General features: G+C 37.3%; 1 protein-coding gene across 1 annotated transcript in view; it reads left to right on the top strand.

The window, feature by feature from the left end:
* The window catches only part of SLIT3 (slit homolog 3 (Drosophila)), a 485,523-nt gene that overhangs the window by 336,613 nt on the left and 136,529 nt on the right, over positions 1-12,381 (top strand). The window contains exon 12 of the mRNA XM_010001942.1: positions 5,248-5,319. Within this exon, the coding sequence (XP_010000244.1) occupies positions 5,248-5,319 (72 nt within the window). The remainder of the gene's footprint in view (positions 1-5,247; positions 5,320-12,381) is intronic.

Raw genomic sequence — 12,381 nt, forward strand, 5'->3', positions numbered from 1 at the left:
GGAATGCTTATTACAGAAGCAGTTTCCACTAAAATGTATCAGACTTAAGTCTTTTAAAAGTGCTAAGTCATCCATATGCTAGCAGGTCATCAATTTTTGTTTTAAATCTATAAATTTTCTCTAACAAAATCTACCTACGGGACTCAAATAGGTCACAAAATCTTAACACTTTAAATAAGCCATTTCTGCCTTAGGTTTTCCCTGCACTTAGCAAAAGAAAGGCAAGCTTATTGTTGTAAAGAATCAAGATTTCTCTATTACCCACACACAGAAAAACAAACAAACAAAAAAGTTGGTTTCCCCATGGTCATTTTTCTGTGGGATTCTGTTTCCTGTTCATACAATGATTGTGTGGAACAAGGGATCTCTGCTTTTGTTATATATACTTCATAGAATCATGGAATGGTTTGGGTTGGAAGGGATGCAGTATGTGGGCCCATATGAAATATCCAAGATGAGAAAAAATAATTACAATTATTTGAATTAAAAAAAAACCAGCAAAACGGTGATTAGCACAGATGTGAGTGAGCTGTGGTACTGAAGCTATGGCTTTCTCTTAGAGGGATTAGTCTTGCCATCCAATACTTTTTTTCCATACAAACATGAGAGCAAATGCTACCCATGTATGGAGAAGTGTGGCAAAATTGGTTCATTGTGAAAGAATGTGTTACCTTAATTTTAAGCAAAAGTGTGAGAAATGCTCTCTTTAAACTATATTGTAGTTGTGTTAGATAGTTAGAATTGCACTTTACTAGAGTTGGAGTAGATAATAACTCAGTGCAGAACATGGGGGCTAAGTTATGAATAATCTCATGTTTCAAGATGGCTGCATGCAGTTTTGGAACTAAATTTTTCACTTAATCAACTCAAAATGTGTCCAATATCAGTGAGAGGATTTTATCAGCATTTGGCTATTGTTACTACTATCAAAGGTAAATGTTATTCTTCAGGTCAGTATGCTTCCCACAAGTGCGCATTTGGAAGGGCATATCCAGACTCCTTTGGGGACATTTTATGAGATATGACAAAATAGTCTAAGCTTTTGGTGTGTTAAGCTGAATGAATACATTTTAGACCACTGCAGAGGGAGAATTCCTTTGCTTTTGTTCATATACTGAATTAAGCTAGTGAACAATTCAAAAGCTTAGATCAGCCTGGGCACGAAGACAAAAGATAGCTTAGCTTTTGACATAGCAGTCCCATTTAGACCATCATCTCCTGGGTGATGATGTATGTGGTGTCATTCATGGTGGTTTGAAATCTGCAATAAAACACTGTCTGTTGCAATAACTGCCAAACTTATTTTAAGGTAACAAATTGCTTTGGATAGTTTCACTGTGATTTATTTAGCCTAACATGGTCTGAAGAAATATGAAATAGTGAAGGGGAAAAAAATTACATGTCTAAGTTTCTTTCAGATATTATAAATTTATTGCTGGTTTTACCCCTATCAATTCCTCCTCTTTTGAAAACTTGAATTCTTATTGAGCCTCTGCCATTTATGTAGCTTGGGAAATATAATTCTTCCTAGCAAGAATTGTTTTCACAATTTCACAGTCTGAAAGAAAGTTAAAAACATTCTGAGGACTGAAAAAGGCATTTCATAAAGTCAAAATGTGACACTTCAGTAAGAATTTTTCAGCCAAGCCAAAATAAAGGAACACTTAGCTGGAAACCATATGGTATAGAGTAAGATTCTGTACTAGGCTTTCATAACCCCAAAAAGGTCTGTGTCACCTTCCAGGGAAAAAAATTCTCGGTATTTTGGATGCAACTCTAAGCTTTTAGATTAAGATATGCAGTGGCTATTTTCACTGTTTAATCTTTACTTTTAACATGTAGAACATCAGTTGGATTAATCTGCAAAACTGGAAGTTTAGTAGGAGCAATTAGTTGTTTAACTGGAAATTTAATATTTATATCTTGGAATAGATACATTTTGGGGTGAAATTGAATTATGATGCCAGAATTGGGCTGAAGAAGCACACCACCTCATTAGGACTTTTATATATTTGTATAATTTCTTATTGTAGGTCCATAATTACTCTCCAGCAGAATAGGGTGATTCTTCCAGGGATCTCCTCCAATGCTTGCAGTGCAGCCAGGGACTGGAGCTTTATGTGCCTTGTCCTTCCCATATTTTGGAAGGTTGATGGCAGCCTGAAAACAGTTCTGAGTTGTGAGCCAATCTGCCAGGTAGTTTTGGAGCTCTGCAGCTTGGAGTTTGTGGCCATGCTGAAAGCATGTAGCTGTGAACTGGCAAGGTGGTGGTTCTGGGGGCCACCAGGAATATAGCCCTGGGATGGCTCAGCTGCACCTGTGCCCTCACGGCCACTCACTGATGGAAGAAACACACCTGCAAAGAAACTGAGGAAATGTTGCTTCAGATAAAAATACAGTGAATGGTTCTTCATACTGGGCATTCTGGTATTCAATACACCTGCCTAGAGAAGAGACAAGAATACACATAATCCACTGGCAAGTTTGTAATGCCATAGGTAAATCTCCTAAAATTTTTCTCTCCCGGTAAAAGCAGATTTAAATTAAATTCTTGAATGGACTGAACTTCCTGTTATATGGCCTTCTGCAGTTATTTTTTGCTGCTGCTCTGGAAGCATTGCAGTGCATGCCAGTGGGATGGGCAGAACGACAGACACAGAGGAAGGTGACTGCAATAATGGGATGGTACCAAACCTGGCCAGTCTTTTCTACAGGCTAACTTGTTCATGGGACTATTAGGAGTGCAGCAGTTGGTGCATTCCAAACAAAAGCATCTTGGATCAAGAACCTAACCAATATACATGTAGTCATACCAATATTTGTTGGTATGAGTATGCTTTCCTGTCTTAAAACAGAAAAGAATGAGAATTTTGAGTAAAGCAATAGTTTCTGTGCTTTCTATTAAAGTAAATGGAATAAGGAACTTCAGAAATTAGTTAAATGCTTTATGTGTCTCTCCTCCTCTTTGCTTGTTTCTGTAGGATGGTTTGGCTTCAGCTCTGGCATGGCAGGCAGACAATGACATTAGCTGATTTGGCTCTGTGTAGTGCTGAACATGAATATGAATTAGAGACAAGTGCCTGAGCTCTCATACTGACTTTTGTTTAGCTGTAAATTTGTTTGAATGTTAATGTGCCACATGCACATAAGCCCAATTAGGTTTGAGAATGCTTATTTTCTTTTCATGGCTTCTAAAATTTGAAGCTTTGTCTTATAAGCAATTTTAATTAGTTTTATATTATTATTATTATATTAGTTTTATATTGCTCAAAATAATGAAGAGGATGTATAAACACATCCAAGGTTTCAAATTCAGTGGAACACTGCACTATGACCTTCTGACTCTTAAAAGTAGATGAAAAATGACTTTAATAAGAGTCTTATTTTGATATTTGCATTTAGTAGGACCATAACTAACAACAGCACTAGGTGTGTTTCTCTAAGTTTTTACTTGCCAAAAGTGTTTTTATCTCTACAGCCAGAAGACAGACTCCCTTACTCTAAAGAGGGGATTTTTTAAAACTTACTTCCATGGCCATTTTGTAAAGATTAGCTTCTGAACTCTTCTTATATGCTGTTGTGAATTACTGATCAGCATTGATGATCTTGCCAATTCACCAAGCCAAGGAAGATGTTAATCTAACATCATAGAGCTTATCATCTGAACTTTGCATACAAATGCTGCACTTGCTGAACAAATGTTGTTAAGAAAGAGTGGAGACTGAAATGGAAATATTCTGGATTCTGTGGGCATTAATTTAATATTTTAACCTTTTAAAATACTTTATTTGCAGAGGTTTTGCATTTGCTTCCTGGTACAGGTGATCACATCAGTTACTCTGTTCAGAAAGAAGCAAGAGGGTCAGCGATTTGGATGTTGTTTTAGAGCCCTGTGCAATTCCAGTGACTTGAATGTTATCTCATATTTTGAAATTGCTATCTAAATGTGCTATCTAGATTTTTCGAAGTTCAGCCATCATTTCTGTCTAGTTTTAGGTAGAACATAACAAACTATATGCATTTCATGACATTTTGTAGAAGTAGAAATTTTTTTGTCTTCTCCAACTGAAATTAGAATAATTAGAAAAATTCAGTGATACAGGCGTTCATTAATCACAACAAACACTAACTGTAACACCACGTTAAAAGCCAACCTCCTCACTCCACAATAGAAATTAGGTTACATTTGTTTAGAGAAAATATAATGCTAGGTGATCCTTAGTTTGTTCAGTAGAAGTAAACTTCCTTTTAAACTACAAAAGCAATGAAAAATGAAGTTTCAGGGTTTTATTTTCATATCTAAGGGGTGTTATTTCATTTAGGCTCAGAAATGAGCTGATCTGGGAGCTCTTCCAGAGAGCTGATGTACTTCCAGAGACTGATGAAGAGTAAACTGAAGTGGCAATACTCTGGGAAGGCCAGAGGCTATTGTAAATAGTCAGTCATGCTAAGTGTTATTTTCTTCAATATGTTTTGCTCTCCCTGATATTTTTATATGTTGAAAGACAGGGTAAATTAGGAATTCAGCCAGCATCCCAGCCTCACATGGCTGTTTGGTTCATTGCTAGCATATTATTCCACATCAGGTCATATACATTTATGGTTGAACAATTATATGCAGTGACTCTCATTTGTGTTATTAAATCTTTACTGATTTTTGTAACTGAACTACCTCTAAATTGAGTTTCTGAGTTGTATGTCTATTTGCAGTTCAGGCTAAATTTCTTTCTATTAGCTCACTGAAATTGTAACAGCGGCTGGTGAAGCCAAACTGTTTTATCCAATGATGCTTGTGTCACATTTCATGCCAATTATTGTATCTTAAGAGACTCACTTTTATGAAATTTTATCAACAAGGAGCTTGTGGTCCCTGGCTTTTAAATTCAGTATCACTGAGCAGAGTTTTAGGTTTTTGCATCAGACAATGTGCCTTTCAATGATTAAAATATTTCTAAAAAGGACAGAAAAATATCCCACAAAAACTAAAAGACATTTCATATAGAGATTTTGGATGATGTCCAGTTTCTACATTAAAAATGTTTTCCAACACCAGAGAAAGCCTGAATCATAACGACTCATTTAATACCATGTGCTCTCTGAGAAGAAAATGAGATCAGCAGTTAAATGAAATACCCACGGATCCTGGGCATGATGCGCAAGATCAATGAAGATGATAATGCAGAGATGTGGGAGGACACTAAACTGGTCTGTTTCTTAAGATTTATTTTGTCTTCCTGTATCTTTCAGAGTGCTCTATGGAAACAAGATCACAGAGATCCCCCAGGGCCTTTTTGACGATCTTGTGTCTCTGCAGCTGCTGTGAGTATGATCCCTTCCTCTTCTTTATTTCACAGACGAGCTTGATTTACTGTTTTTTCAGCTTCTGGCATTCATATAAACACCTTTACCACTGAAAGCTCGCTGGGACGTGCTACTCTGTTGTTTCTACATCAGGCAAGAGAGGGAGGCAGGGGCTGGGGAAAAAAAAAAAAAAAAAAAAAAAGGAAGGTGCCAACCTGGGTGATAGACACAGGATTTAAGTGTGGGTAGAAAATGAGAGACTTGGTGAAGTACAAGAAAGAAAATTTGGTCACCAGCTGATGTGCAAGTGGGAATGCCATCTGACTGTTTTCATACAATTAGCATTTGTGGTTGAATATCTAGAGCCTTGAGGGCTACTCTACCTGCACGAAGTAAGGAAGGTGCCAACCTGGGTGATAGACACAGGATTTAAGTGTGGGTAGAAAATGAGAGACTTGGTGAAGTACAAGAAAGAAAATTTGGTCACCAGCTGATGTGCAAGTGGGAATGCCATCTGACTGTTTTCATACAATTAGCATTTGTGGTTGAATATCTAGAGCCTTGAGGGCTACTCTACCTGCACAAGCAAGCAAAATGGTCACGTGAAAGATATTGCCATGCTCAGTTCCCTTTCCTTATTATGCCAAATGTGGCTTAGCTGCATGAGAAGTTATTTCAGAATATATTGTGTATCTGAGTATTTTATGCCATTTAACACACAGTTGTGTTCAGGGTAGGATATATATCATACAGTCTTCTGTTTTTATTAATATAGCATAAAAAAATTTCTAAGCCAAAGATGAAACTGGAAATTTTACTCACTGTTGTCTCCATAATCACACTGGGAACAAGTAACTCCTTCAAAGAGAAAGAAAAAAATGACTATTTCAGCTAGTCAGTGGAGTCAGAAGAAGGGAAGTGAGTTTAATATCTATTGCAAATGTTTGATTTACCATCATAGATGATGCACCCAGAAAGTGAAGGTGATTTATGGTAAATTAATCCATTCTGGTTTATAGTACATGCAACCATTCACCCCAAAAAAATATATTGTATGAAATATAGCAGTAAAAGCAGCTTTCATACATGTTTTTAAGGTATTTGTGACTGTCTTGATATAACTAGATACGAATATTCAAAAGTTTGTGATTATTGTTGAATGTGTCACTCTATGATTGCAGACTATGGTGTGCCAACGTACTGTATAAAATAAGCATGGATTCAGAGTAGAAATTGTTCTGTACGTTATGAGAAGGACTGTTCAGATGTGTAGCCCATTAGATCTTAATTGCAAACATGGACCACTTTATTTTAGAGAAGGACAAGCAAGAGCACATATGATTTGGTTATAACAATCCTTGAGCTGTGACAGTGGAAGCTGTTCATCTCCTCCTGCACACAGCCAATGATTTTGTCTTCACACTTTACACATACCTTTTCCAGCAGCTCCTTTCCTCTCTCCTGACCATATCTCACAAGTTGGTTAATACTTCAGTGTCTTGATGGCCAGGCTGTGCTGGAAGAGAACACTGTATGCAGAGAGGAGGTAGTTTGCCATGTGTGACAATGAGCAGAAAGTGCTCAGGGGACTGTAACTGCTGTGTTAGCCATGCTCAAGCACAGGTTGTGTTTGGCACAAAGAAGGCACTGCAGGCAAACGGAAAACTAAAACTTCACTTGTTACTTTGACGTCTGAGAAAGAAACTATCTTTGAAAAGTCTGAGCTTTATCATACTCACGTCCCCACACCCCCTGCCAAAACTTACATATTTAAGCCCAGATGCAGTCATTTTCCTGTCTGAATTAGCTCAAGGGATGATTCTTTGTTAAGGGGGCAAGACCTACATGCCAGAGCACCATTAAAAGCTATTGTACTTCAACTGCTTAAACATTCTCAAGCTGAGATGTATGTAGATTGCCCTGTTATGGGATTCTCAGAGTATTGTGGCTCTAGAGCCTTTCAGGGTCTTCTTGAAAGTGTTTGAATATAAAGTAGCTCTTGCAAGGAGAGTATTAAATGGTCATGCTTTAAATGCAAACAAATGTCTGCACACTTTTCTGACCATGGCTTTGAAGCAGCTATTATGGGACTGCTTGTAGTATTTTTAATGGATTAAAAAAAAAACAAAACAAAACAAAAACAACAACATTTGTTGGTTTTAAACCTGCTGTTGAACAGTTGGAAGAGTGCCCTATGATTAGATCTAATTTAGTGTTCAGTGGGCTCTAGATTGGATTTCTTCTTATTAGTCTGGAGCCACACTGATAAGAATGCTCTCATTAAGGTATCCTGGTAGGCAAGATAATTTCCTAGGGTTCAGCTGGAGCATTTTTTAAAATATACTGCCTTTATGGTGAAGCAGTACACAGTCAGAAACTGGGAGTTACTGTGGGCCGAGTCTAAAATTGTTGAGATGATATTTAGAAGAAAAGAACTATAACTGTGAAGTTGCAGAGCAGGCAATATTGTTATTTACTGGTTTGGGTAACATTCATCAGGCTTTCTCAGAAATGTCATTATCCTTCTGTTTAAATATACTACCACAGTATGGGTCCACAATACTCCACTTTTATTCTGGCAGAATTGCTTGATGTCAGTGCCTTACACCTGCAGCCAGTACCACTTCTGTCAGAAACACCATAGCTGGGTAAAGTAAAGCCTGGCTTGGGCATGACAGCCTCTTAAACTGCCCCGTTTGACTTTAGTGTGCGGGAAATGGAGAATCCAGAACAAATTTGAGACCACCTGGCTAGCATTAGCATTCTGTATTGCTGTCATGTAGGACTAGGGTAAGCCAGTATTATATTATATTTGGCAAGAAAATAACTATGCATGGTTAGATCAGTTTTTGTTGTTATGGGGGAGGGGGGGGGGTTGTGTTTTATTTAAACTCCATTGGTTTAATTAAAAGTGTTGTTTCTGAAATCTTCATTGTAATAATCTGTCTTAAGTAGTTAATATTCCCCATGTGAAAATCACAATCGTATTTCTGTTAAATTCCTGATTTCACAAATCTTATTATTCCTTAAATATGCAATTGTAACCAACAGAGCAGCAAACATTATTGTACAAAGTCCAACTAAATGTTGTTCAGTGGAGCAGAAGCTTTTCTTGGACTACATAGTTTTTTCTTATCCTGTTGAAGTTTTCAGGAAAGAGGATGCTAGAAAGTTATTGTAGCTACTGTGCCCTATCCTCATACACTCTTCAGCAGGCTGGATCAAGTGTCTTCTGAGGATTTTAGGTCAATTTGAGAGACTTATACTGTTTTCCAGAAAGGGATAACTGGATTATTAATTTTTTGTTTGTTTGTTTCAAATAAACTGGTACTTTCATTTCATTGGGGTAACAATCAATCCATGCTATGGAAAAGGGTTTGATTAATTGTAATTCTTTGTGTAACTTGTATTTGAATATCAAAAAACTGGGAAGGATTTCAGTTTTAAGGTGGAAGTTTTCAATACCCACTAGCTGTGGCCCCTTTGAATTCCTGTCCAGGAGGCCTTAAACTAACCTTGGTCTGTCTTGAAACTGGAATATATTTAAATGTCTTTCTCACCTGTCTTTCAGTTTTGCTAGAATGTGGACAAGCTCTTCCAGGTGCCCTTGAGTTTTCCAAACTGTCTGCCAGTTACTGCAAAGGGGACAGGGCAGAACACTGTGCAGATCTTTTTTTTTTCAGCAGCCCTATGACAGATAAGCCTGAGAGTTGCTCCACTTGCTTCCATATGAGCAATGTGAGAGCCAGGGAACACAGTGAAACAGTGAGTCAAGTGGCTCAAGCCAGTGAGCTGTGGATAGTGGGCACCAAATTTGTTAACCTGGATTTTTCATATCTAAGTAAAACACTTTCCTTTCTGCAACCATATTAAAACAAACATTCTAGGAGCCTTTTTATTACAGTTATAGACTGTGTGCTTCACAGTGCTCTGTTTCCTGGAATAACACAGTATCATAAAATCTCTACTGTTTAAAGATACTGTAGAGCAAAGTAATATAGGGAGATGAAATCTCATTTTTCAGATGTCTGGCAAGTTATCAGTTTTCAGTAAATCCTTTTCATTGAGGAAATTTACTTTGCATAGCTACTAATCATACAAGTGCTCAAGCATCTTGATCCTAAATCCTATAGTTGAGATCCCCATGGCTTGTTGGGCAAGAAAGAATCCCTATAGTGGACTCCGTTTTGCTGTTGCTGAAAGTAGATATACTCCTGGGGTACATATATATTGAAATCAGAGGTTTGTTGTATTCCTTTCTCATAAAACAAAGCCAAAAGCCTTCTTCTCCTTCTACTAATGTCTAGTCACTAAGGGAAACCCAACATAGACATATTGGCAGAAAAAGTAACTGCAGAAGTGGTGAAAAATTAGAGTTCCAGATCCAATAATGTAATTTGGGTTAAAATTGGAACTAGATCTAATATATACAACTTCAACTGATATTTATTAAAAATAGAGTTGTATGAAGTGACAATTTGTGTATGTACTTTCAGAAACTGCCATTATCAGTATTCTCAAAATTCAACCAGTGAAATTTTTCTTTGAGCGATTCTCCTTTTTAACCTGCTTTTTATGCTATTTCTCCTTGGATGAATAGTGAGATACTTGGTACTCTCATAGCTCTTCTGATGAGGTTACTGGGAAAATATCTCCACAGGAAATCTGTTAAGTTTGAAGTGCTTGTGTTGATTCGTAATTGTAAATTGAGTCCCAGCACTTATGAGTTTAAAATAAGATGTACCAAATATTCTTAAAGGTCTTTTCCAACCTAAATGATTCTATGATTTATTGTACCCTTTTGGAGCATGTTAGAAGCTCAAAGAAAATCCAGTGAAGCATAAAACCCTACAAAATATTTTTTAAAAATATGCCATTATTCTAAAGAATGTACATAAATTCCAGTATTTTGTATAGGATATATTACATTATTATATACATAAGTATCATTAAACAGTGTTGCAAACAGTATATAAATGCCAGAAATTACAGGTTTCCATTTCCAAATGCTTTAAAGCACAGTAGTCTCTCCTCCTCCACATAGCAATCTTCAGAACTTAAAGTGATGTATATAATCTTCTTGTTCCTTAGAATTCTTCATTTTTCTCATTGAGGAGAGAGAACAGGCATCTTAAAAAAGCGACCTGCTGACTAGATGTAAGGGGCAGCAATTTTACTCGGATAAGTCAAGCAGTGGATCAGTCTGCCTAGAGGAGTTGTGCGTTCTCCATCCTTGAAGATTTCAAAGACCAGACTTAATAAAACTCTCAGCAACCTGGTCTGACCTTCTAGATGACCCTGCTTTGGGTAGTCTAACAGGACAAAGAACCTCTCAAGCTTCATGCCATTCTGAATATCCTGGGATAATTATTTCTCAGATAAAGCAAATATCTGTGTTAAATATCTATCAGTTGGTCATGCTTTGAGTGGGGTTCAGAGCAGATGACCTCTGGAGATCCTTTGCAACCTGTGTTATTTCTGGGTTTGATGGTTCTACTTTCTTAGCAAAATGACATCAACTTTTCACTTGATTACTCAAAATATTTCTGGCTAGAGCAGATACTGTGCAACCTTTATCCTTCTAGTCTAGGACAGAATACTGTCCGCACTGATCTGTTTAATAGCTTTAGAATTGTTTTCAAGCTGTTTGCCTCAAGCTTTTTTCCTTCAGATTTCTGCATTTAGACTGCTATTGTGATAATATTACTAAACTCAATAACTGCTGTACAAGTGAGGGAGCAGCATCTGCCAGACACAGAAATACAATTACAGTCAAGCACTAATGAAAGACTGCAACAGCATCTGCCCTTTCTGTGTCACTTCTGTAGCCTGTTTGTATGCAGCTTCCCAAAACAACTGCTAGTTCATACGTCAGCGTGTAATTCATTAGCTCTTCTGACGCCAGTGCTCCAAGCTGCACTCACCTGACAGGAACCCTCCCAGTTACTACTACACAAGAAACCAACTCCCAATAGTGCAGGAAATTGAGAACATGTGTTTGTTTTGCTGTGCATCTGAATTATCACGGGGGTGTCTAAAATCAGCTATGACCTTATCTGCAGACGTAAATCAGGCAATATTGAATTCTGAATAATGTAAGTCCGGATACTATGACAACACGTGTTTATAATTTTCCAGGTAGTAACACGAGTGCCTCAGGATTGTTTTACGAAAGTGTTCCACTGCAGTCACAGTCTTTTGGTTCAGGAATGAAAGGAAGCTGTTAAAATCTCTCCCAAACAAGACTGTTGAGATCGTGCTTTCTGCTTCCTTGATTCATTAGGAGCTTGTGATTTTTCCAGTGTAATTTATGTTGAATAAATTTGTCATCACCATCATCCAGTTTCCTAAACATGGAGAAACACTTGAAGCTGCTTCAAGTAAGCACAATGATGATTTCACACTTGTTATTATCAATTGAAGCACTGACAGACTCTTCAGTGGTCAGTCATCGCATTAGAAAATGTAAATTTTAGTAGATGTCTAAATATCTTGACACAGAGGCAGTCAAATTTCTCTCCTACACTCCAGGCCATTTTAAAATGTTCCCAGAACCTAATATAATTATTTTGTCAATAAGCAGGTAGGGGCACATACAATTCTGTCATTAGATGTTGCTGGTCATTGACTGCTAGGAGGGCAGAGTACTTGACTAGATACTTCCATATTGGCACTTTGGCTGTTCTTTCATCAATAGTTGTGTTAAATCAGAGATGACACTTTATTCCCTATACGTTTCAAGAGAAAACGCTGGAGAAAAAAACCAAAACAAACAAAACAACAAAACGCCATGCCAAAAAGTGTTTTTACTTTTTGTAACAGGCATTGTATTTCCTAAGGAATGTTTTCTGCCAAGAGTCCTTCTTTTGCTGTCTGTAGTGTCTCTGAACGAAGGTGAAGCCTTTGACTATTGGTATTTTATAAAAGTCATGTATACTCAATATGTATTCTTAGTAACCCATGCAAATAACTTCCTTATAAGTCTCCTATGCATTTTACATCTTTGTTCTTCTGGTGAGTTCTCATTTTTCCCAGTGGAGTCTGGCATGTGGGATGTGCCAGCCAGTTCATGGAATGCCG

Source organism: Chaetura pelagica, unplaced genomic scaffold (assembly GCF_000747805.2).
Source record: "Chaetura pelagica isolate M959 unplaced genomic scaffold, ChaPel_1.0 scaffold356, whole genome shotgun sequence".
Lineage (NCBI taxonomy): Eukaryota > Metazoa > Chordata > Aves > Apodiformes > Apodidae > Chaetura > Chaetura pelagica.